Raw genomic sequence first — 27789 nt, forward strand, 5'->3', positions numbered from 1 at the left:
TATACAGGCCAGGACTGCTCAGATAAGCTACAGACTGGTGTGTGTGTGTGTGTGTGTGTGTGTGTGTCTCCATGTGGGCTTCACTGTAGCTGTAGCCTTGTTCTTTATTGATGACAGATCCTCGTTCTGCTACTCCAGTCAAAACAACAAGCTCTGCGGAGCTCAGATCACATCATCTGAACATGGTTTAGATGGTTAGACTGGGCTACATGGTCTGCCTCCACAATGGCACCCTGTCCCTTACATTGGGCCCTGATCAAAAGGACTGATCCTCAGACCGAGCCGCAGAGCCAGGACGGATCCTCAGACCGAGCCGCAGACCCAGGACCGAGCCTCAGACCGAGCCGCAGAGCCAGGACCGATCCTCAGACCGAGCCGCAGAGATCCCAGGACGCAGAGAGGACCGATCCCGGACCGAGCCGCAGAGCCAGGACTGATCCTCGACCGAGCCGCAGAGCCAGGCGAGAGCCGAGCCGCAGAGCCAGGATGATCCTCGGACGCAGAGAGCCGCAGAGCCAGGACCGATCCTCGGACCGAGCCGCAGAGCCAGGACCGATCCTCAGACCGAGCCGCAGAGCCAGGACTGATCCTCGGACCGAGCCGCAGAGCCAGGACCGATCCTCAGACCGAGCCGCAGACCGATCCTCAGACCGCAGAGCCAGGACTGATCCTCGGAGCCCGAGCCAGGACTGATCCTCGACCAGCCGAGCCAGGACCGATCCTCGACCGAGCCGCAGAGCCAGGACCGATCCTCAGACCGAGCCAGAGCCTGATCCTCAGAGCCCAGAGCCAGGACCGATCCTCAGACCGAGCCGCAGAGCCAGGACCGATCCTCAGACCGAGCCAGGACTGATCCTCAGAGCCCAGAGCCAGGGATCCTCACCGAGCCGCAGAGCCAGGGATCCTCAGACCGAGCCAGAGACTGATCCTCAGACCGAGCCAGGACTGATCCTCAGTTGGTAGAGCTGATCCTGGCGCTTGATCCTCAGACCGAGCCACGCCAGCCAGGTGAGTGGGAGCTCGATGGCGCTTGTAACGCCCAGGACCACCCATACGTAGAATGTATGCACACATGACTGTAAGCCAGGCTTTGGATAAAAGCGTCTGCTAAATGGCATATATTATATTATTATTAGGACGGATCCTCAGACCGAGCCAGGCAGAGCCAGGACTGAGCCAGGACTTTCCTCTTCAGGAGGAGAGTCAGTAATTCTGCACAAATGTTTAGTAGTGGAGAACTGAGCCTAAAGCGACAGGGAGCTTTAAATCACATCCATTCCCAGGTCACTGAAGCCCCCAGACAGTTCCCAGGTCACTGAAGCCCCCAGACAGTTCCCAGGTCAGTAGAAACCCCCAGACCGTTCCCAGGTCAGCCAGAAACCACCCCCAGACCGTTCCCAGGTCAGGAGAAACCACCCCCAGACAGTTCCCAGGTCAGTAGAAACCACCCCCAGACAGTTCCCAGGTCAGTAGAAACCACCCCAGACCGTTCCCAGGTCAGTAGAAACCACCCCAGACCGTTCCCAGGTCAGTAGAAACCACCCCAGACCGTTCCCAGGTCAGTAGAAACCACCCCCAGACAGTTCCCAGGTCAGTAGAAACCACCCCCAGACAGTTCCCAGGTCAGTAGAAACCACCCCCAGACAGTTCCCAGGTCAGTAGAAACCACCCCAGACAGTTCAGAGGTCAGTAGAAACCCCCCAGACAGTTCCCAGGTCAGTAGAAACCACCCCAGACAGTTCCCAGGTCAGTAGAAACCCCCCAGACAGTTCCCAGGTCAATAGAACCCCCCAGACAGTTCCCAGGTCAGTAGAAACCCCTCCCCCCCCAGACAGTTCCCAGGTCAGTAGAAACCCCCCAGACAGTTCCCAGGTCAGTAGAAACCACCCCAGACAGTTCCCAGGTCAATAGAAACCCCCCAGACAGTTCCCAGGTCAGTAGAACCCCCCAGACAGTTCCCAGGTCAGTAGAAACCCCCCCAGACAGTTCCCAGGTCAGTAGAAACCCCCAGACAGTTCCCAGGTCAGTAGAAACCACCCCAGACAGTTCCCAGGTCAGTAGAAACTCCCCCAGACAGTTCACAGGTCAGTAGAAACCCCCCAGGCCGTTCCCAGGTCAGTAGAAACCCCCAGGCCGTTCCCAGGTCAGTAGAAACCCCCAGACCATTCCCAGGTCAGTAGAAACCCCCAGACAGTTCCCAGGTCAGTAGAAACCACCCCAGACAGTTCCCAGGTTAGTAGAAACCCCTCCAGACAGTTCCCAGGTCAGTAGAACCCCCCAGACAGTTCCCAGGTCAGTAGAAACCCCCCAGACAGTTCCCAGGTCAGTAGAAGCCCACCCAGACAGTTCCCAGGTCAGTAGAAACCCCTCCAGACAGTTCCCAGGTTAGTAGAAAGCCCAGAACCCAGAATATTCCCAGTTCAGTAGAAACCCCCAGAACCCAGACAGTTCAACTGAAGGAGAACAACAGAACAGCTGGAAGGATGACATGTAGGAGAACTACATAAACATGAGGGTGATTGGACAATTAGACAGGAGGATAGGACTGGATGATAGGACAGGCGGCACTGGGACAGGACAGGAGGACAGGCGGCACTGGGACAGGACAGGAGGATAGGACAGGGGCACTGGGACCTGACAGGGGTAAATAGGGGAGGGTATCTGATCTCACCTGTTTGGCTTTAGACTTGGTGATGGTATCTGACAGGGGTTTCTTCTTCTCCTTCACAGCAGTCTTGGAGAACAGCTCTACGAACTCCTCAAAGTTCACATCAGGCTCCTGTATCTTGTCCCAGACCAGCGACGTGCTCACCTCTCTAGGATGAGGGAAGAGTTAGTAAAGTTCCAACAGTCACAACCTCACTCAAAGATCCCAGAAATGTTCCAGATTATTTGTGGGTAGCTAGACCTACAAAGCTCTATTCTTCATGGCTATCTGGCTGGCTAACAGTAGTAGTTAGCCAGCTAGCCCCATCAACAGTAGCCAGCTAGCCCCATCAACGGTAGCCAGCTAGCCCCATCAATGGTAGCCAGCTAGCCCCATCAACGGTGCCAGCTAGCCCCATCAACGAGTAGCAGCTAGCCCCATCAACGAGTAGCAGCTAGCCCCATCAACTGTAGCAGCTAGCCCCATCAACGGTAGCCAGCTAGCCCCATCAACGGTAGCCAGCTAGCCCCATCAACGAGTAGCAGCTAGCCCCATCAACGGTAGCAGCTAGCCCCATCAACGGTAGCAGCTAGCCCCATCAACGGTAGCAGCTAGCCCCATCAACGGTAGCAGCTAGCCCCATCAACGGTAGCAGCTAGCCCCATCAACTGAGACTCTTTAGCAGCTAGCCCCATCAACTGAGTAGCAGCTAGCCCCATCAACGAGTAGCAGCTAGCCCCATCAACGGTAGCAGCTAGCCCCATCAACGGTAGCAGCTAGCCCCATCAACGGTAAAGACTCTTTATGACCTGATCCTAGATCACCACTCCTACTGAGACTCTTTATGTCCTGATCCCAGATCACCACTCCCACTGAGACTCTTTATGACCTGATCCCAGATCACCACTCCTACTGAGACTCTTTATGACCTGATCCTAGATCACCACTCCTACTGAGACTCTTTATGACCTGATCCTAGATCACCACTCCTACTGAGACTCTTTATGACCTGATCCTAGATCACCACTCCTACTGAGACTCTTTATGACCTGATCCTAGATCACCACTCCTACTGAGACTCTTTATGACCTGATCCTAGATCACCACTCCTACTGAGACTATGACCTGATCCTAGATCACCACTCCTACTGAGACTATGACCTGATCCTAGATCACCACTCCTACTGAGACTCTATGACCTGATCCTAGATCACTACTCCTACTGAGACTCTATGACCTGATCCTAGATCACCACTACCTACTGAGACTCTTTATGACCTGATCCTAGATCTCCACTCCTACTCTAAAGCCTTTGTCAATACAGGTCCAGATGTTTATGTAACTAGCATAACTGTCATCATATAATAACTTTTTAGCATAAAGCTTTAGAAACAACTGCTGAAATAAAACAAAATGTCTTGTTAACTACATTTAATTGATTGATTACTTTTGTGTTGAGCTGAGTTGAGCTGTATCCTGGTCCAGTAGAGAGGTTTCATGGGTCTGGGGGGCTCCACCACTCCTTTCCGGGGAGGTTTCTCCTGGGCCATGCCTAGAGCATACAGTCCCATGGGCAACGGAGGGACCAGGGAGCCCAGGGCACATGGTGGAGGAGGGCCACAGCCAGGAGGAGGAGGAGGAGGAGGTCCTCCCATCCCAGGTAATGGTGGAGGGGGTGGGGGAGGGCCCATCCCTATCATCCCAGGTAAGGGAGGGGGTGGTGGGGGCATTGCACCCCCTGGTAGAGGAGGTGGAGGAGGTGGTGGGGGCATTGCACCCCCTGGTAGAGGAGGTGGAGGAGGTGGTGGGGGCATTGCACCCCCTGGTAGAGGAGGTGGAGGAGGTGGTTGGGGCATCGCACCCCCTGGTAGAGGAGGTGGAGGAGGTGGTGGGGGCATTGCACTCCCTGGTAGAGGAGGTGGAGGAGGTGGTGGGGGCATTGCACCCCCTGGTAGAGGAGGTGGAGGTGGAGGCATTGCACCCCCTGGTAGAGGAGGTGGAGGTGGTGGTGGAGGCATTGCACCCCCTGGTAGAGGTGGTGGTGGAGGAGGAGCCATGGAGTGACCAGGTAAAGGAGGTGGAGGTGGGGGTGGGGGTTTAATGCCACTCGGCTGCTGTTGGCACGTACAGACAAATGCTGGTGCGACCTTGGGGGAGAAGGGTATGGGTAGAGACAGGGCCAGTTCTGGGGGGAGTTTCAGGGGACAGGAGGAAGACAAAGAGGACTCTCCTCCAGCCTCTTTCACAAACAAGGGTGGCATCTGGTCCGGTAAAGGCACTTTAAACTTATAGCTTTCCTCCATAGGCGACGTCTGGACAGACTTGGCCTCCAGACAACTCAGGAGACAGTCAGTCTGTTGGTCTACATGACAGACCTCCTTCACCATCCTCTCCTCAGTCTGTAGATCTACATGACAGACCTCCTTCACCATCCTCTCCTCAGTCTGTAGATCTACATGACAGACCTCCTTCACCATCCTCTCCTCAGTCTGTAGATCTACATGACAGACCTCCTTCACCATCCTCTCCTCAGTCTGTAGGTCTACATGACAGACCTCCCGGTACAGATCCCCCTCCACACCAGCCTCCGGCTCCTTAATGCTAATAATATCTTTGTCCAGCAGGGGGTGCTGTTCCTCCAGCTCAGCTATCTTAGTCCGCAGGTCTTCAATGGTCTGTTCTAACTGCTGGATCACATTGACGTGCTCCTCTTTCAGCTTCACTGTTTTCAGCACCGACTCCTCCTGGAGAGACAGAGAGGGGGGGGTTAGAGTGCGAGAGGGGGGCAGAGAGAGAGGGGGCCAGAGAGGGGGAGCCAGAGAGCGAGAGAGGGGGCCAGAGAGCGAGAGAGGGGGAGCCAGAGAGCGAGAGAGGGGGAGCCAGAGAGCGAGAGAGGGGCGCCAGAGAGCGAGAGAGGAGGGGCCAGAGAGCGAGAGAGGAGGGGCCAGAGAGCGAGAGAGGGGGCCAGAGAGCGAGAGAGGGGGGCCAGAGAGCGAGAGAGGGGGCCAGAGAGCAAGCAGGGGGGCCAGAGAGCAAGCAGGGGGCCAGAGAGCAAGCAGGGGGGCAGAGAGCAAGCAGGGAGGGGCAGAGAGCAAGCAGGGAGGGGCAGAGAGCAAGAGGGGGGGCAGAGAGCAAGCAGGGAGGGGCAGAGAGCAAGAGGGGGCAGAGAGCAAGAGGGGGGCAGAGAGCAAGAGGGGGGCAGAGAGCAAGAGGGGGGCAGAGAGCAAGGGGGGCAGAGAGCAAGAGGGGGGGCAGAGAGCAAGAGGGGGCAGAGAGCAAGAGGGGGCAGAGAGCAAGAGGGGGCAGAGAGCAAGAGGGGGGGGCAGAGAGCAAGAGGGGGGCAGAGAGCAAGAGGGGGGGCAGAGAGCAAGAGGGGGGCAGAGAGCAAGAGGGGGGCAGAGAGCAAGAGGGGGGCAGAGAGCAAGAGGGGGGGCAGAGAGCAAGAGGGGGGCAGAGAGCAAGAGGTGGGGGGCAGAGAGCAAGAGGTGGGGGCAGAGAGCAAGAGGGGGGCAGAGAGCAAGAGGGGGGCAGAGAGCAAGAGGGGGGGGCAGAGAGCAAGAGAGGGGGGGGCAGAGAGCAAGAGGGGGCAGAGAGCAAGAGGGGGGCAGAGAGCAAGAGGGGGGGCAGAGAGCAAGAGGAAAACAGTGTTCATATAAACCTTTAAAGCAATATGTTAACTGTTTTATAACCAGAAGGAGAACAATGTTATATTCAACGTATTCTTGTTAGAGGCAGGGCTTCTTGTAGAGGAGCTAAATGACTTCATATGGGACAAGATGGCGGCTTTCAGAAGGACAATACTTCAACGACAAGGAGCATCTCTAGGAGACACAGATAAGAGATAAACATGGGAGAGGTCAGAGTCTGCCAGGTACTGGTCCACACACACCAAGACCCTCACTTACAACTGCTATTAAGAGTAATTCCACTAAACTAGTACAACTCTTAGTGGATGCTGCCCCCTTGTGGTTAATCAGGTGAAGGAGGCAAGGGCTATTCACGATGCTATTCTCTCCAAAGGGAAAGACTGTACAGTCCTATAGATAACCTCTCAGGTAGGGTTGGATGATTCCCTACTGATTTAGGAAATCTTACCCGGTACTTTGCAAATCTAGTCTGAGAATAGGGTGACTAGGGAGGATAGGGAGACTAGGATGACTGACCTGAAGTTGGCTGACTTCTTCCCTCTGATGTCTCTTCAGCCCCAAGATGGCTGCCTGGTGTTCTGTAGGAAGAGAGAGACAGGGTACTTCTATATTATCACAACCAGAATACAACCACAACCATGCACGGTCAACTAGACCAGACCACTTTCTACTGGTTCTAATCACTACCAGAATATAACCATGCACAGTCAACTAGACCAGACCACTTTCTACTGGTATTAATTTAATCACTACCAGAATACAACCACAACCATGCACGGTCAACTAGACCAGACCACTTTCTACTGGTATTAATCACTACCAGAATACAACCACAACCATGCACGGTCAACTAGACCAGACCACTTTCTACTGGTATTAATCACTACCAGAATACAACCATTTAGGTGTTAGAATCCGCAGCAAGGACAGACAGGATGTTTATCTGGGGGGCGACGGGATGTTTGTCTGGGGGGGCGACGGGATGTTTGTCTGGGGGAGACGCCGGGATGTTTGTCGGGGGGTTGACGACGGGATGTTTGTCTGAGGGGGGGGGAAGACGAGATGTTTGTCGGAGGGGGGGGAAGACGAGATGTTTGTCGGGGGGGGAAGCGAGATGTTTGTCGGAGGGGGACGGGAAGACGAGATGTTTGTCGGAGGGGGACGGATGTTTGTCGGAGGGGGGAGACGACGGGATGTTTGTCGGAGGGGGACGGGATGTTTGTCGGAGGGGGACGGGATGTTTGTCGGAGGGGGCGACGGGATGTTTGTCGGAGGGGGGGATGTTTGTCGGGGGGGGAGACGACGGATGTTTGTCGGGGGAAGACGACGGGATGTTTGTCGGAGGGGGGAAGACGAGATGTTTGTCGGAGGGGACGGGAAGACGACGGGATGTTTGTCGGGGGGGGAAGACGACGGGATGTTTGTCGGGGGGGGTTGACGACGGGATGTTTGTCGGAGGGGGAAGACGAGATGTTTGTCGGAGGGGGGAGACGAGATGTTTGTCGGAGGGGGGAGACGAGATGTTTGTCGGAGGGGGGAGACGAGATGTTTGTCGGAGGGGGGGGAAGACGAGATGTTTGTCGGAGGGGGACGGGATGTTTGTCGGAGGGGGACGGATGTTTGTCGGAGGGGGACGGGATGTTTGTCGGAGGGGGGAAGACGACGGGATGTTTGTCGGAGGGGGACGGGATGTTTGTCGGAGGGGGGACGGGATGTTTGTCGGAGGGGGGGCGACGGGATGTTTGTCGGAGGGGGCGACGGGATGTTTGTCGGAGGGGGGGCGACGGGATGTTTGTCGGAGGGGGGCGACGGGATGTTTGTCGGAGGGGGGACGACGGGATGTTTGTCGGAGGGGGAAGACGACGGATGTTTGTCGGAGGGGGGGGGAAAGACGACGGGATGTTTGTCGGGGGCAAGACGACGGGATCTATGTCGGGGGTCAGAGAGGGGAAAGCTGTGCTCAGAATATCAATCAATTTTTGCCTGCCTAAGCACTGACTCGTTGTTGCTATGCAACCTTGGCCCTTTCAATAGCATGTGGGACTACAGACAGACAGCACATGACGAGCAAGGCCAAAAAGAGTTAAATGACCATGCAGAAACACATTCACAATGTAACTTACCTTCATCTCCCTCTAAAGGAATCAGAGCAGGAAAGAAGAGATCCAGATTAGAATCAAGCCTTTCCTTAAATCTACACGGTTGGGTTAAATTAACCTGTTAAGTCGACCCTCTACTTTTTCGAACATTCTGTTAAAAATCGCGCAACATTTCAGCGCCCTGCTACTCAGGCCAGGAATATAGTATATGCATATGATTAGTATGTGTGGATAGAAAACACTCAGACGTTTATAAAACTGGTTAAATCATAGAAAAGCGCAGGAAAATCTGATCACTGAAAATGGAAATAAATATCCATCCGCGACTTCAAGAAATTGTTCAAAGTGAACCGAATTAAATGAGGCCGAGGTTGCAGTGCCTACAGCTTCCACACGTTGTCTAGAGTCTTGTCATTTGATTCGCAATTGATTCTTGGTCTAACCGAATCAAGGGAATCGATTCCCTCCGGTCTCCGACCGGATGTTTTGGTCGAGCTCTCTCCAAGACATTTTTTCGAGACAGACACCTATAGAATTGACATCGCCTCCTGATGAATTTTATCGCTTATTAACGTGTACTAATACCTAAAGTTGCATTACAAAAGTATTTCGAAGTGTTTTGTGAAAGTTTATCGTCGACTTTTTGAATTTTAAAAAATGACGTTACGTTATGAAACGCTATTTTTTTCCGTTTATCACACAGTCTTCATAGATCGATATCCAGGCTATATATGGACCGATTTAATAAAAAAAAAGACCCAATAGTGATTATAGGACATCTAGGAGTGCCAACAAAGAAGATGGTCAAAGGTAATGAATGTTTTAGATTTTATTTGTGCGGTTTGTGTAGCGACGACTATGCTAATTATTTTGTTTACGTCCCCTGCGGGTCTTTTGGGGTGTTACATGCTATCAGATAATAGCTTCTCATGCTTTCGCCGAAAAGCATTTTAAAAATCTGACTTGTTGCCTGGATTCACAACGAGTGTAGCTTTAATTCAATACCCTGCATGTGTATTTTAATGAACGTCTGAGTTTTAACTAATACTATTAGCATTTAGCGTAGCGCATGGCTAAGGGACGAGGCTACGAGCTCCCCGCCCTGGCTAAGGGACGAGGCTACGAGCTCCCCGCCCTGGCTAAGGGACGAGGCTACGAGCTCCCCTGGCCCTGGCTAAGGGACGAGGCTACGAGCTCCCCGCCCTGGCTAAGGGGGACGAGGACGAGGCTCCCCGCCCTGGCTAAGGGACGAGGCTACGAGCCCGCCCCCGAGGCTACGAGCTCCCCGCCCCTGGCTAAGGGACGAGGCTACGAGCTCCCCGCCCTGGCCCTGGCTAAGGGACGAGGCTAAGGGACGAGCGAGCCCCGCCCTGGCTAAGGGGACGAGGCTACGAGCTACGAGCCCCGCCCCCGCCCTGGCTAAGGAAGTTAACGTTTCTAGACTCCATCTGCAAAATCAGCGCTAGTGAGAGTTAAAGGAGAAAACAAGTACAACAGTCTGAAGTTCGTAACTGTTTTGATGAGGGCACCTTCCCACCTTGGTAGAACGTGTAACTGTGTAATGAGACCTGGTCTGTTACAGTAGTTAGCTGTTTCAGATCTAGTCTCTACAGTATAATAGTATCTATATGGATGTGGTGAGGGCCCCTACCCTCCTCGGTGTAATGAGACCTGGTCTGTTACAGTAGTTAGCTGTTTCAGATCTAGTCTCTACAGTATAATAGTATCTATATGGATGTGGTGAGGGCCCCTACCCTCCTCGGTGTACATGAGGCCTGGTCTATCGTCTCCCACAGGTCTGGGTGGGGGCCACAGGGTCTTCAGGTGCCCAGGGAGGGGGGCCCGGCCCTCAAAGTGTTCCCTGGAGTGGGGGGGCTGGCTGACCGCTGCCCACGTGTACAGCTGGTCTTGCTGGGGGAGAGAGGGAGATAATATGACATACATGAGAATAGCATAAGGGGACAACAGAGGACAAAAGAGGAGATATTATGCTGTTAGGGGACAATAGAACAGTGGTTTCTCCTTTAAAAAGTTGTGCGCTTACGTCGCGGGACTTCTAGGTAATTTGTCATTTAGTACGGTACCCTGCGTCACCACGTCATTGCTCCAGAACACCACAAGGGGGAGTTAGACCACTGATTATGCTTTTGGGTCCTACTATGTCTCTAACTGATAATGAATGGGCGACATAAACCGAAATAGAAACTGATAATTGTGCACGACTTCAGTATTACTTACTAAAACTGTTGTTACACTAAGGTTTTTATTATTTATATATAATTTGTTAGGATCATTTATCTTACTGTAGTAGTGTAGGCCACACCCGACCGGTCACGTTGTACAGCGCCTGAGTGACGCAACAGTCTAAGACTATGCATTTCTCCCTCTAAAAAATAATTCTAAATAACAAACAGGCTTTTTTAATAAATTAGTAACAATGTCTCACCCCATGTTTAAGAATGGCCTTTTTCTTGCTGATTTGTAAACAATCTCCAAAATATTTAAGGGGCATTGCACTAATAAAAGGAAACATTCCCGTTCTTAGTGTCAGTCTGCAGGTTCAAACTAAAACAATGTAACTAATAATGGTTTATGCTTTATGCTTTCATTAATACAAATAATAAAAACACTTTCAAAATGCTGATCTTTATTTAGTTATTGATCCATAATGAATTACTATGGGAATAAATATCACTGAATTACAGAACTATCCTCCAATCCTCTACATGTAATTATTCGCGGAGAGTCACGTCATATTTTTCGAAAAACTGTAGGAGATATGAGTCTCACTAGTGTTGAGTCATGTGCTGTTAAAAGTGGGATAGGTAATTTAAAGAGAATATTAAAGTTAGAAGCAAAAGCCTACAACTATTTTAGGCACCGTTTCACACTGCTCTGAGACAAGCATGAGGACTGGTCTTCATAAATGAATAAGATTGTTATTTGAACGTAATCTCGGTTTGGGTATTGGTTGGACTAGAATTAGAAAATTAGGGTGTATAAATGTTATGCTCTTAGCGTAACTTATTTTACTACGCAAGTCAACAAATTCTAATTTATAAGGACAGTCTACTCCTTCCTCCCTGTCGGGGACTTGAACCCCAGTCTCCCGCGTGCCCTGCCAGCACATTGGGATTCTTTAGCTAAATAGCCCAGTACTGTACTGCCGACCATCACGTTGTACAGCGGGAACCCAGAGGGTCATTCCAGGATTATTATTTTTTTTTTTTTTACAATTTTCTACATTGTAGAATAATAGTGAAGACATCAAAACTATGAAATAACACATGAAATCAGTTAACATTTACATTTACATTTAAGTCATTTAGCAGACGCTCTTATCCAGAGCGACTTACAAATTGGTGCATTCACCTTATGACATCCAGTGGAACAGCCACTTTACAATAGTGCATCTAAATATTTTAAGGGGGGTGAGAAGGATTACTTTATCCTATCCTAGGTATTCCTTAAAGAGGTGTTAAGAACACATTTATTTACAAGGACAGTCTACTCCTTTCTCCCTGTCGGGGAATTGAACCCCGGTCTCCCACCCACATGCCCGAATTCTCTAGTACAGCAATTATTGAAGGTACTTGAGGTCACTGAGAAAGTCTGGACATGACCTGCTCTCCCTTATGTAAGAAATTAGACACTTTCCCATGTTTACTACAGAATGTATTGTAGGCTACGTTTACTTGTCAGACTGCATAGTCACCTAATAAATAAATGCAGGTGGCTTTTCTTCAAAATGCTTTAATAAATGCTTTCTTACCCAAATGTGAAAGCATATACTGTATAGTACTGTTTTTCTTCATCAGCATCTTTATGCTTTTGTTAATAAAATGATTAAAAAATCATCTTTCAAAATGCAGATGTTGATTTAGTCATGGATCCATAATGAATTACTATGGGAATAAATATGACTGAATTACAGAAATATTGGAACAAAGTTGTCTAATGAAGGCAAACAAATTGTTGCTTACTGGAAAATACTCCTTCAAACACACGGTCACGTTGTACAGCGTCATTATGGCTATTAGCAGGGCACGTTGTACAGCGTCATTATGGCTATTAGCAGGGCACGTTGTACAGCGTCAATATGGCTATTAGCAGGGCACGTTGTACAGCGTCAATATGGCTATTAGCAGGGCACGTTGTACAGCGTCATTATGGCTATTAGCAGGGCACGTTGTACAGCGTCATTATGGCTATTAGCAGGTCACGTTGTACAGCGTCATTATGGCTATTAGCAGGGCACGTTGTACAGCGTCATTATGGCTATTAGCAGGTCACGTTGTACAGCGTCATTATGGCTATTAGCAGGTCACATTGTACAGCGTCATTATGGCTATTAGCAGGTCACGTTGTACAGCGTCATTATGGCTATTAGCAGGGCACGTTGTACAGCGTCATTATGGCTATTAGCAGGGCACGTTGTACAGCGTCATTATGGCTATTAGGGCAGTTGTACAAGTTATTATGGCAGCGTCATTATGGCTATTAGCAGGTCACGTTGTACAGCGTCATTATGGCTATTAGCAGGTCACGTTGTACAGCGTCATTATGGCTATTAGCAGGTCACGTTGTACAGCGTCATTATGGCTATTAGCAGGGCTATATTTTGGGCTATATAAAATTATCAGATTACAATCGCTCACCGTTATTTTTTTAAATGAAATAATCTCAAATATTGTTATATATAGCCTTCTATTCTTAAGATATGTTATATATAGCCTTCTATTCTTAAGAATAGAATAAAAAAATATTGTTATATATTGTTATATATAGCCTTCTATTCTTAAATGTGTTGACTGAATATAAGCAAGTGATGTCTCCTAAATAATCAAGTTAGGTGTCTCCAGAAATAAATAATTCTAAATAACAAACTGGCTTTATTTACAAATTAGTGAGAATGTCTCACCTCATGTTCAAGAACTGCATTTTTCCTCGCTCACTCGAGGTTAATTGAAAATGAAATCTCCAATATAGTTACTTTTTAAACAAAGTGATTCTTATTAATTAATTAATTTAGAATTATATACAAGTCCCTTAGATATTCTCACAGACCCTAACGGAAAATGTCCCTTAGATATTAATTTAGTCCTCCAATCATCTAAATGTAATTATTGGTGGAGAATCAAGTCATTTAAAAAAATGTTTAGATATACTGTAGTCCTAGCATAGGCGAAATGAGTATTGGTTACACTACAATTAGGGTGTGGAAATGTTATGCCCCTTAGATATTAATGTAGAAACCTCCAATCCTTTTATACTGTAGCCTACTCCCGACCGTCACGTTGTACAGCGCAATATTTTCCATCTTAACGGAAACCCTGAAAAGTTTCAGTTTTTCTCGGAATGGAAAATATTATATTAATCACATTTCTTAAAATCAAGCCCATGTACTACGTTATAACAGAAAATATATAATGGCATAAGGGGACAAAGGACATTCCCAATTTAGTGCACTATGGGCCCTATTCCTTATTTAGTGCACTATGGGCCCTATTCCCTATTTAGTGCACTATGGGTCCTGGTCTAAAATAGTGCACTATAAAGGGAATAGGGTGCCATTATTCATTCTACAATCATAAGTGAACCAATCACATGGACTAATCCCATTTCAGATGGATAAGTCTCGTCTTGGATGCTGAGTGCAACGGAAGGGACATCACATGCCGTGTGTACTCAACCATGTTAGATCGAAGAACAAAAGCACCCGTCCCAAATGTCCCCTGGTCAAAAGTCGTGCACTACATAGGGAATAGGGTGCTACCGTACTTTGGACAGAGACACAGCCTTGTGCATATTGCTCCCATGCTAACCTGCAGGTGCTCAAATAGGTTGCATTTCCTGCGGACGGTCTGTTTGAGTTTGAGCCATGCTAGGTCCAGCCTCCTCTCCCTCTCCTCCCCTCTTCCCTGGCCATTGATGGTTAGTAGCTCTCGGACTAGCTCTGGAACCCGAGACAGCACCACACACTCAGAGGCCCCCACATCATCATTAGCTAGAGCCAGGGAGGAGGAGGAAGAGCCCCCATCGGTCTCTACGCCTGACTCTGACATATACGCCATGTCCTTGTCTGCTTTAATCTGTCAGTTCCTGGACAGAATATTGAATTTTATGGCGCATAGTCTCCGGACTCAGCTCTCTGCACTTCCTGTTTGGAACATGTAGCTATTCCGTCATCGCCAAGACCGCTGAGGGAAAAATGTGGAGTTTGCATTTTAGAAAAATAAAATCAACAAATCCCCTCGAGGTGGTAAACGGTGGTGTTTTTTCCCTCTGCTCTGCTGTTCTCTATTCCTCTTTTGACAACGCAGTGAGTTACTGCCAGTCTGACACTTCTTTCCTGTCACCGGTCTGCGATCCTGAAAACTCCCTAAGACACTGCATCCTCTGCGAAACTGCAGCAGTCCCCAGAAACACTGGGCGTCGCTGCCCTCCCCTCCTGTTCTCATGGTAACTCTGACCAGTCCAGACTCAGAGAGCCTGATATAGTGGACTGGTCTCTTCTCCCTGCTGTCATTGTAGCTTCAGGCAAGTCACCGGGTTTTTGCACGGGCTGATGGGACGGCTTGCAGTCAGATCAGGTCGCTTTATGACTACGCTTTCTCCTTCTCTATATTGCTGCTCTGTGCTGCACAGGGAGGAGAGGGGAGAGGGAGGGCAGAGAACTATCATATATTCACAGGTCAAAGCCTGAGAGCTGCCCTGTCCCATCCTTTCCTGTCTGTAATCAGCTACACTTTGCCTTAGTGTTCCCATGGCCATATTATAGCATCAGGCTACAATCTGAAACCGGTCCCATCTGTATACCTCTGAGGAGAACATAAGTCAGGCAGGGAGGGAGCGCAAAGGGCTGTCGTTCTCTGTTACTGCTACAACATGCAGCAGTACAGTGTTCACACAGCTAGCCAGGAGGCTGGTCCCCTCCAGAGAGACACACTGTACCAACAGCTAGCCAGGAGACTGGTCCCTCCAGAGACACACTGTACCAACAGCTAGCCAGGAGGCTGGTCCCTCCAGAGAGACACACTGTACCAACAGCTAGCCAGGAGGCTGGTCCCTCCAGAGAGACACTGTACCAACAGCTAGCCAGGAGACTGGTCCCTCCAGAGAGCCACTACCAACAAGAACACTGACCAACATCCTAGCCAGGAGACTCCAGAGAGTTCCAGCCAGAGACACACTGTACCAACAGCTAGCCAGGAGACTGGTCCCTCCAGAGAGACACACTGTACCAACAGCTAGCCAGGAGGCTGGTCCCTCCAGAGACACACTGTACCAACAGCTAGCCAGGAGACTGGTCCCCCAGAGACACACTGTACCAACAGCTAGCCAGGAGACTGGTCCCTCCAGAGAGACACACTGTACCAACAGCTAGCCAGGAGACTGGTCCCTCCAGAGAGACACACTGTACCAACAGCTAGCCAGGAGACTGGTCCCTCCAGAGAGACACACTGTACCAACAGCTAGCCAGGAGACTGGTCCCTCCAGAGAGACACTGTACCAACAGCTAGCCAGAAGACTGGTCCCTCCAGAGACACACTGTACCAACAGCTAGCCAGGAGACTGGTCCCTCCAGAGAGACACACTGTACCAACAGCAGCCAGGAGACTGGTCCCTCCATTTGCTTTGCTGCCCAAACTGCCCTTCTTACCCTAGAGAGACACTGTACCAACAGCTTAGCCAAGAGACTGTACCAACAGCTAGCCAGGAGACTGGTCCCTCCAGAGAGACACTGTACCAACAGCTCGCCAGGAGACTGGTCCCTCCAGAGAGACACTGTACCAACAGCTAGCCAGGAGACTGGTCCCTCCAGAGACACACTGTACCAACAGCTAGCCAGGAGACTGGTCCCTCCAGAGAGACACTGTACCAACAGCTAGCCAGGAGGCTGGTCCCTCCAGACAGACACTGTACCAACAGCTAGCCAGGAGACTGGTCCCTCCAGATAGCCACTAAGAACACTGACTCCGCATCCTCAAGCATTTATGACTTTCACTGTGGCATTGTCACCATAACAACAAGGTGGCTCTTGTTACAGATAGCATCACAGCCATTAGCGTTGTGTGTTAGAGCTCAGAGCACTCGAACTCAGCAAAACCATACCTAAAGTGCATTGCGGCCGGCCGACACCCAGAGGGCATAGCGACTGACCGACACCCAGAGGGCATAGCGACTGACCGACACCCAGAGGGCATAGCGATCAATAAAAATGACATCTGATCGATATGAAAGGCCTATGAAAAGGAGAGACAAATACACTACAAACATCCCATCCAACCTGGAGGAGGAAATTATTGTCCAAAAACAAACAAAAGTGTCACTGACCCAATGATGAAGACAGTGAATATGCACTATTTTCTTCACTGGTGCTAATAAGATATACTAAAAAAAAAAAAAAAAATAAGATCAGCTACTCAATTGTTAAGAACTGCTTAAAAGACAGATTGATACCTAAAAGACAGATTGGAGTCGTTACAGCAATAGTAATTTGCTTTCCAAACAGTTTTTTCCGTGAATGTATTTTTAAAATATTGGGATTTACGTATGACTGCCCTTCTTACTCTAGGCTTAAAACAACAATACATTGGGTATTTGCAGCGCTGCTGCCCAAACTGCCCTTCTTACTCTAGGCTTAAAACAACAATACATTGGGTATTTGCAGCGCTGCTGCCCAAACTGCCCTTCTTACTCTAGGCTTAAAACAACAATACATTGGGTATTTGCAGCGCTGCTGCCCAAACTGCCCTTCTTACTCTAGGCTTAAAACAACAATACATTGAGTATTTGCAGCGCTGCTGCCCAAACTGCCCTTCTCACTCTAGGCTTAAAACAACAATACATTGGGTATTTGCAGCGCTGCTGCCCAAACTGCCCTTCTCACTCTAGGCTTAAAACAACAATACATTGGGTATTTGCAGCACTGCTGCCCAAACTGCCCTTCTCACTCTAGGCTTAAAACAACAATACATTGGGTATTTGCAGCGCTGCTGCCCAAACTGCCCTTCTCACTCTAGGCTTAAAACAACAATACATTGGGTATTTGCAGCTCTGCTGCCCAAACTGCCCTTCTTACTCTAGGCTTAAAACAACAATGTATTGGGTATTTGCAGCGCTGCTGCCCAAACTGCCCTTCTTACTCTAGGCTTAAAACAACAATGCATTGGGTATTTGCAGCGCTGCTGCCCAAACTGCCCTTCTTACTCTAGGCTTAAAACAACAATACATTGGGTATTTGCAGCGCTGCTGCCCAAACTGCCCTTCTTACTCTAGGCTTAAAACAACAATACATTGGGTATTTGCAGGGCTGCTGCCCAAACTGCCCTTCTTACTCTAGGCTTAAAACAACAATACATTGGGTATTTGCAGCGCTGCTGCCCAAACTGCCCTTCTTACTCTAGGCTTAAAACAACAATACATTGGGTATTTGCAGCGCTGCTGCCCAAACTGCCCTTCTTACTCTAGGCTTAAAACAACAATGCATTGGGTATTTGCAGCGCTGCTGCCCAAACTGCCCTTCTTACTCTAGGCTTAAAACAACAATACATTGGGTATTTGCAGCGCTGCTGCCCAAACTGCCCTTCTTACTCTAGGCTTAAAACAACAATACATTGGGTATTTGCAGAGCTGCTGCCCAAACTGCCCTTCTTACTCTAGGCTTAAAACAACAATACATTGGGTATTTGCAGCGCTGCTGCCCAAACTGCCCTTCTTACTCTAGGCTTAAAACAACCAACAGCTTAATGTAGCTAATGATCCTCTGTGGCCAAGTTGTGCTTTCTGGTGTAGTAGCAATACATTTTAAATTATTGTATTTTATTTATAACGATAGCTAATCCTTGTGCTGTGTATTTTTATATATAGTGCATATATATATATATATATATATTGCATTTACAGAAGCATGCTGCTAAACTGGGGACTTAAAAATCCAACAGCTTCAAGGAAAGCTTTTCCTACCAGTCATGACGTTTTCAGTCCGATTGTCACAATCCCTTAACAAAAAACGTCCTTCAGGCTACCTGCACACATTCCTTCAACACAAAATAACACTTCCATCATCCAAACAGTGCAGATGTGCACCCAACACAATTTAAAGACTGGAAAGAGACCGGTGGAATATTTAAAAAAACATCTACTACGTGTAGACTACTGTACTGCCGACTCTGTGACAGTCAGTCATTAGGTCTACACGATATTTTTAGGCTGATATCAACACAATGCATCCACTGTTGTCCAGCCAATCGGTATTTACTGTCTACATACTCCGCCTTGACAATGTGTAAGCTGTTCTCCTCAAACCATCAACACATTTGGGATATACCACCCGGTTCCCAGTTACATGATCCCTTCAAATCAATACAATAAGGACTGAACCATGCAGTATTTACTGTCTAACATGGCGCATATCAACACAATGGGATATTTAACATACTGCATATCAACACAATGGGATATTTACTGGCGCATATCCCCAACACTATTTATTTTATCAAGACACAATGGGATATTTACTGTCTAGCATACTACATATCAACACAATGGGATATTTACTGTCTAACATACTGCATATCAACACAATGGGATATTTACTGTCTAACATACTGCATATCAACACAATGGGACTGGGATATTTACTGTCTAACATACTGCATATCAACACAATGGGACTGAATGGGATATTTACTGTCTAACATACTGCATATCAACACAAATGGGATATTTACTGTCTAACATACTGCATATCAACACAATGGGATATTTACTGTCTAACATACTGCATATCAACACAATGGGATATTTACTGTCTAACATACTGCATATCAACACAATGGGATATTTACTGTCTAACATACTGCATATCAACACAATGGGATATTTACTGTCTAACATACTGCATATCAACACAATGGGATATTTACTGTCTAACATACTGCATATCAACACAATGGGATATTTACTGTCTAACATACTGCATATCAACACAATGGGATATTTACTGTCTAACATACTGCATATCAACACAATGGGATATTTACTGTCTAACATACTGCATATCAACACAATGGGATATTTACTGTCTAACATACTGCATATCAACACAATGGGACTGAACCAGGGGAATATTTACTGTCTAGCATACTGCATATCAACACAATGGGATATTTACTGTCTAGCATACTGCATATCAACACAATGGGATATTTACTGTCTAACATACTGCATATCAACACAATGGGATATTTACTGTCTAACATACTGCATATCAACACAATGGGATATTTACTGTCTAACATACTGCATATCAACACAATGGGATATTTACTGTCTAGCATACTGCATATCAACACAATGGGATATTTACTGTCTAACATACTGCATATCAACACAATGGGGTCTAACATACTGCATATCAACACAATGGGATATTTACTGTCTAACATACTGCATATCAACACAATGGGATATTTACTGTCTAACATACTGCATATCAACACAATGGGATATTTACTGTCTAACATACTGCATATCAACACAATGGGATATTTACTGTCTAACATACTGCATATCAACACAATGGGATATTTACTGTCTAACATACTGCATATCAACACAATGGGATATTTACTGTCTAACATACTGCATATCAACACAATGGGATATTTACTGTCTAACATACTGCATATCAACACAATGGGATATTTACTGTCTAACATACTGCATATCAACACAATGGGATATTTACTGTCTAACATACTGCATATCAACACAATGGGATATTTACTGTCTAACATACTGCATATCAACACAATGGGATATTTACTGTCTAACATACTGCATATCAACACAATGGGATATTTACTGTCTAACATACTGCATATCAACACAATGGGATATTTACTGTCTAGCATACTGCATATCAACACAATGGGATATTTACTGTCTAACATACTGCATATCAACACAATGGGATATTTACTGTCTAACATACTGCATATCAACACAATGGGATATTTACTGTCTAACATACTGCATATCAACACAATGGGATATTTACTGTCTAGCATACTGCATATCAACACAATGGGATATTTACTGTCTAACATACTGCATATCAACACAATGGGATATTTACTGGACTGGGATATTTACTGTCTAACATACTGCATATCAACACAATGGGATATTTACTGTCTAGCATACTGCATATCAACACAATGGGATATTTACTGTCTAACATACTGCATATCAACACAATGGGATATTTACTGTCTAACATACTGCATATCAACACAATGGGATATTTACTGTCTAACATACTGCATATCAACACAATGGGATATTTACTGTCTAACATACTGCATATCAACACAATGGGATATTTACTGTCTAACATACTGCATATCAACACAATGGGATATTTACTGTCTAACATACTGCATATCAACACAATGGGATATTTACTGTCTAACATACTGCATATCAACACAATGGGATATTTACTGTCTAACATACTGCATATCAACACAATGGGGTCTAGCATACTGCATATCAACACAATGGGATATTTACTGTCTAACATACTGCATATCAACACAATGGGATATTTACTGTCTAACATACTGCATATCAACACAATGGGATATTTACTGTCTAACATACTGCATATCAACACAATGGGATATTTACTGTCTAGCATACTGCATATCAACACAATGGGATATTTACTGTCTAACATACTGCATATCAACACAATGGGATATTTACTGTCTAACATACTGCATATCAACACAATGGGATATTTACTGTCTAACATACTGCATATCAACACAATGGGATATTTACTGTCTAGCATACTGCATATCAACACAATGGGATATTTACTGTCTAACATACTGCATATCAACACAATGGGATATTTACTGTCTAACATACTGCATATCAACACAATGGGATATTTACTGTCTAACATACTGCATATCAACACAATGGGATATTTACTGTCTAACATACTGCATATCAACACAATGGGATATTTACTGTCTAACATACTGCATATCAACACAATGGGATATTTACTGTCTAGCATACTGCATATCAACACAATGGGATATTTACTGTCTAACATACTGCATATCAACACAATGACTGCATATCAACACAATGGGATATTTACTGTCTAACATACTGCATATCAACACAATGGGATATTTACTGTCTAGCATACTGCATATCAACACAATGGGATATTTACTGTCTAACATACTGCATATCAACACAATGGGATATTTACTGTCTAACATACTGCATATCAACACAATGGGATATTTACTGTCTAACATACTGCATATCAACACAATGGGATATTTACTGTCTAACATACTGCATATCAACACAATGGGATATTTACTGTCTAGCATACTGCATATCAACACAATGGGATATTTACTGTCTAGCATACTGCATATCAACACAATGGGATATTTACTGTCTAACATACTGCATATCAACACAATGGGATATTTACTGTCTAACATACTGCATATCAACACAATGGGATATTTACTGTCTAACATACTGCATATCAACACAAATGGGATATTTACTGTCTAACATACTGCATATCAACACAATGGGATATTTACTGTCTAACATACTGCATATCAACACAATGGGATATTTACTGTCTAACATACTGCATATCAACACAATGGGATATTTACTGTCTAACATACTGCATATCAACACAATGGGATATTTACTGTCTAACATACTGCATATCAACACAATGGGATATTTACTGTCTAACATACTGCATATCAACACAATGGGACTGAACCAGGGGATATTTACTGTCTAACATACTGCATATCAACACAATGGGATATTTACTGTCTAGCATACTGCATATCAACACAATGGGATATTTACTGTCTAACATACTGCATACCAACACAATGGGATATTTACTGTCTAACATACTGCATATCAACACAATGGGATATTTACTGTCTAACATACTGCATATCAACACAATGGGATATTTACTGTCTAACATACTGCATATCAACACAATGGGATATTTACTGTCTAACATACTGCATATCAACACAATGGGATATTTACTGTCTAACATACTGCATATCAACACAATGGGATATTTACTGTCTAACATACTGCATATCAACACAATGGGATATTTACTGTCTAACATACTGCATATCAACACAATGGGATATTTACTGTCTAACATACTGCATATCAACACAATGGGGGACTGCATATCAACACAATGGGAATATTTACTGTCTAACATACTGCATATCAACACAATGGGATATTTACTGTCTAGCATACTGCATATCAACACAATGGGACTGAACTTTATTTATTTAACAAGGCAAGTCAGTGTTTACAATGACGGCCTGCCCCGGCAAAACCATATATCCTATATATGACTCACGTGGAACAGGGTTGAGGGTCCTGGTGTAGGATATGACTCACGTGGAACAGGATTGAGGGTCCTGGTATAGGATATGACTCACGTGGAACAGGATTGAGGGTCCTGGTATAGGATATGACTCACGTGGAACAGGGTGGAGGGTCCTGGTATAGGATATGACTCACGTGGAACAGGGTGGAGGGTCCTGGTGTAGGATATGACTCACGTGGAACAGGGTTGAGGGTCCTGGTGTAGGATATGACACTCACGTGGAACTTGCATGGCGCAGCGAGTTGTGGGTTGGACCCTCCTATTGTGTCTCTGAAGCAGTCAGTGAAGGGTAGTAGCAGACCCATGGCCAGAATCCGAGAACACAGCTTCTCAGCTTCCTCTGGCTGGGCATCTTCCTGTTGTAGGAACAACTTCTCTAGGAGAGTACGACCTGGAGGTAGACAGAGAGAGACATCGATATTACTACAGTCTAACAACTTCTCTAGGAGAGTACGACCTGGAGGTAGAGACATCAACATTACTACAGTAGACCTAGAGTCAACCAGACATACGTGTGTGTGTTATATATATATATATATATATACACATTTTAAAAACACGTCCCTTTTTCAGGACCCTGTCTTTCAAAGATCATTCATAAAAATCCAAGTAACTTCACATATCTTCATTGTAAAGGGTTTAAACAGTTTCCCATGCTTGTTCAATGAACCATAAACAATTAATGAACATGCACCTGTGGAACGGTCGTTAAGACACTAACAGCTTACAGACAGTAAGCAATTAAGGTCACAGTTATGAATATTTAGGACACTAAAGAGGCCTTTCTACTGACTTGAAAAACACCAACAGAAAGATGCCCAGGGTCCCTGCTCTGCGTGAACGTGCCTTAGGCAAGCTACAAGGAGGCATGAGGACTGCAGATGTGGCCAGGGCAATAAATTACAATGTCCGTACTGTGAGACTCGTAAGACAGCGCTACAGGGAGTCAGGACGGACATCTGACCGTCATCGCAGTGGCAAACCACGTGTAACAACACCTGCACAGGATCGGTACATCCTAACATCACACCTGCGGGACAGGTACAGGGTCGGAACTGCCCGAGTTACACCAGGAACGCACAATCCCTCCATCAGTGCTCAGACTGTCCGCAATGGGCTGAGAGAGGCTGGACTGAGGGCTTGTAGGCCTGTTGTAAGGCAGGTCCTCACCAGACATAACCAGCAACAGCATCGCCTATGGGCACAAACCCACCATCGCTGGACCAGACAGGACTGACAAAAAGTGCTCTTCACTGACGAGTCGCGGTTTTGTCTCACCAGGTGTGATGGTCGGATTTCGCGTTTATCGTTGAAGGAATGAGCGTTACACAGAGGCCTGTACTCTGGAGCGGGATCGATTTGGAGGTGGAGGGTCCGTCATGGTCTGGGGTGGTGTGTCACAGCATCATCGGACTGAGCTTGTTGTCATTGCAGGCAATCTCAACGCTGTGTGTTACAGGGAAGACATCCTCCTCCCTCATGTGGTACCCTTCCTGCAGGCTCATCCTGACATGACCCTCCAGCATGACAATGCCACCCGCCATACTGCTCATCCTGACATGACCCTCCAGCATGACAATGCCACCCGCCATACTGCTCATCCTGACATGACCCTCCAGCATGACGATGACACCAGCCATACTGCTCATCCTGACATGACCCTCCAGCATGACCCTCCAATGACCCGCCATACTGCTCATCCTGACATGACCCTCCAGCATGACAATGCCACCCGCCATACTGCTCATCCTGACATGACCCTCCAGCATGACAATGCCACCCGCCATACTGCTCATCCTGACATGACCCTCCAGCATGACAATGCCACCCGCCATACTGCTCATCCTGACATGACCCTCCAGCATGACAATGCCACCCGCCATACTGCTCATCCTGACATGACCCTCCAGCATGACAATGCCACCCGCCATACTGCTCATCCTGACATGACCCTCCAGCATGACAATGCCACCCGCCATACTGCTCATCCTGACATGACCCTCCAGCATGACGATGCCACCCGCCACTGCTCATCCTGACATGACCCTCCAGCATGACGATGCCACCCGCCATACTGCTCATCCTGACATGACCCTCCAGCATGACAATGCTCATCCCGCCATACTGCCATACTGCTCATCCTCATCCTGACATGACCCTCCAGCATGACAATGCCACCCGCCATACTGCTCATCCTGACATGACCCTCCAGCATGACAATGCCACCCGCCATACTGCTCATCCTGACATGACCCTCCAGCATGACAATGCCACCCGCCATACTGCTCATCCTGACATGACCCTCCAGCATGACAATGCCACCAGCCATACTGCTCATCCTGACATGACCCTCCAGCATGACAATGCCACCCGCCATACTGCTCATCCTGACATGACCCTCCAGCATGACAATGCCACCCGCCATACTGCTCATCCTGACATGACCCTCCAGCATGACAATGCCACCCTGCTCGTTCTGGTTTCCTACCAGACAGGAATGTCAGTGTTCTGCCGGCGAAGAGCCCGGATATAAATCCCATTGAAGACTTTTGGGACCTGTTGGATCGGAGGGTGAGGGCTAGGGCCTGTCAGCGTAGCCTAGTGGTTAGAGCGTTGGACTAGTAACCGGAAGGTTGCGAGTTCAAACCCCCGAGCTGACAAGGTACAAATCTGTCGCTGTCAGGCTAGGGCCTGTCATGACGTTAAACCTGGGGGTAGGTTTATGACAGTCATAAATACCTCTCCCCCTTTATCCTCGCTCTACCCTACTGATGTGACATTTAAGAAAACCTTGGTTAACAGATATTCTGGGAACATCAGAAGGTGGGGGGAAATGAACTATAGTCTGGTAATCTGACCAGTTGAACATATGCGGTGGTACTTAATGAATATGATGTCAGTTCAGTTGTCATCTGAGACATTCTCAATGACAGGACGACAAACTCTACAGTGGAAAGTCTGCACATTGTAGTTATCAGATTCACATAGAATTGTTGTTCAATTTAAATGTTTGAATATAAAATTATTGGTGAAAAGATTACATGTAATTTTTGCTTGTAAATGAGAGATTTGGGTTTTCATAAGGTTAGGGCTCTGCTCAATCAGTGGTCCGCCCCTGTGAAGAGACATGGGCTGTAAACTATGAAAACACACCCTTCTCCCTCCACTATATAAAGCCTTGAGGAAAATGTAACCTCCTGTTCCGAGGATGTGAGGACGACAGTCCATACGTTAAAAGGACTAACATGTCAGCTGTTCTGGGAACATTAGGATGACGATCCGATGTAAGAATGGTTCAGATAATAACTTCAGAACGAAGCCAACCTCAGCGTGAGCTTTGGTTGCGAATGGTATGAACTTTGAACTTTTTTTCACCACAGAAGTGATACCTCCTAGCCGTTGAGTTAGCAACAGCAGCTGAAAATGTGGGCTAGGAAAGAACAGACAGAGTATCCCGTCTACCACACAATGACGTTACTACAAAGTTTCCCGTTCACCACCAGAGACATTCTTCAAAGGACAAAGAACTCGGTTTGGCAACACGGCCTTCAATCTACCACCAACCTAACGAAGCGCAGCTCAGGCGAAATATTTATTGCATTTTCCTTTTCCAAATGGGTGGTAATTTAGAATGCATAAGATACTGTATAGCACAGCTTCGCCCTTTGTCCCTCAGTCTTCCCGCTCTTTCACTCAAACCCAGCCCCTTTTATTTGTGTAACCAGCTGTCATATGTGTTCCGTCCGCTAGAGACGTTTTCCTTTATGACAATTTGTAATCAAGGTATTTAGTAAATAAATAATTAAACCCTATGTTGTATTGCTGATTCAACTTGTTAGCCAGGGTTCCTGAAGATAACCAAGAATTTACAACTTTCAGATGAGACTGAATTAAGGTGACGATTAATATTGACGTAAAATATTACTAGGTCTTTAAGAGTTTATTTGGAAGATAACTGCTCTATAAATATTACTTTGTGGAGCCCCGACTTTCTAGTTAATTACATTTACATGATTAGCTCAATCAGGTAATATTAATTACAGAGAAAGGATTTTATAGACTGGCGTGTCATATCACTTAATCCGGGAAAAAGCAAAGACATGACAGGCCCCCCTCAGAAATGTCTGGGAACTTGCAGGTGCCTTGGTGAAAGAGTGGGGTAACATCTCACAACAAGAACTGGCAAATCTGGTGCAGTCCATGAGGAGGAGATGCACTGCAGTACTTAATGCAGCTGGTGGACACCAGATGCCTTTACTTTGACCCCCCCCCCCCTTGTTCAGGGTCACATTTGTCCAGTTTGTCTCAGTTGTTGTATCTTATGTTCATACAAATATTTACACATGTTAAGTTTGCTAAAAATAAAGACAGTTGACAGTGAGAGGACATTTGTTTTTTGCTGAACATCTCTTTTCCTTCCTCCTCCCATGGCACTTCAACTTGACAGCGTGTTAAATGAATAAAGTCTGAAGGTGATACTTCTTTAGTGCTGATAACAAGCTCCGCCAGCCAGAACAGTCTGCTGTCAGAATAGTCTATATAGAAGCCTGTAAAAGACTAGCAGCAATCCTACATTCCAGAAGTAAGGAATAGAGAAGAAAATGTTTTACATATCCCGCCTAAAGGTTCTAGAGCCATCCCGCCTAAAGGTTCTAGAGCCATCCCGCCTAAAGGTTCTAGAGCCATCCCGCCTAAAGGTTCTAGAGCCATCCCGCCTAAAGGATTTTAGGATGGTGGGAGGAGACTGGAATGGAAGAACACACTGTATATAGAGAGGCACATTCCCTGAAGGATAACATCCATATACCAGAAACCCAAAAGCCAAAATGGCAACCAGCCACATGGTGATATCGACATGCATTTTAACACGAGCACAAACACACAACAAAGTGA

General features: G+C 46.7%; 1 protein-coding gene and 1 long non-coding RNA gene across 2 annotated transcripts in view; one reads left to right on the forward strand and one right to left on the reverse strand.

Annotated features, from left to right (window-relative positions):
* LOC118381381 (formin-2-like) overlaps window positions 1-27789 on the reverse strand; it is a 175471-nt gene that overhangs the window by 124045 nt on the left and 23637 nt on the right. Inside the window, 7 exon segments of the mRNA XM_052516207.1 lie at window positions 2672-2814; window positions 4095-4199; window positions 4776-5391; window positions 6811-6872; window positions 10148-10304; window positions 14219-14349; window positions 23072-23287. Of these exon segments, the coding sequence (XP_052372167.1) occupies window positions 2672-2814; window positions 4095-4199; window positions 4776-5391; window positions 6811-6872; window positions 10148-10304; window positions 14219-14349; window positions 23072-23287 (1430 nt within the window).
* On the forward strand, window positions 4357-4761 carry LOC127928809 (uncharacterized). Its single transcript, XR_008132263.1, has 3 exons — window positions 4357-4481; window positions 4524-4607; window positions 4644-4761. It is a non-coding gene; the product is annotated as an uncharacterized LOC127928809 (long non-coding RNA).

Source organism: Oncorhynchus keta, unplaced genomic scaffold, assembly GCF_023373465.1.
Source record: "Oncorhynchus keta strain PuntledgeMale-10-30-2019 unplaced genomic scaffold, Oket_V2 Un_scaffold_4116_pilon_pilon, whole genome shotgun sequence".
Lineage (NCBI taxonomy): Eukaryota > Metazoa > Chordata > Actinopteri > Salmoniformes > Salmonidae > Oncorhynchus > Oncorhynchus keta.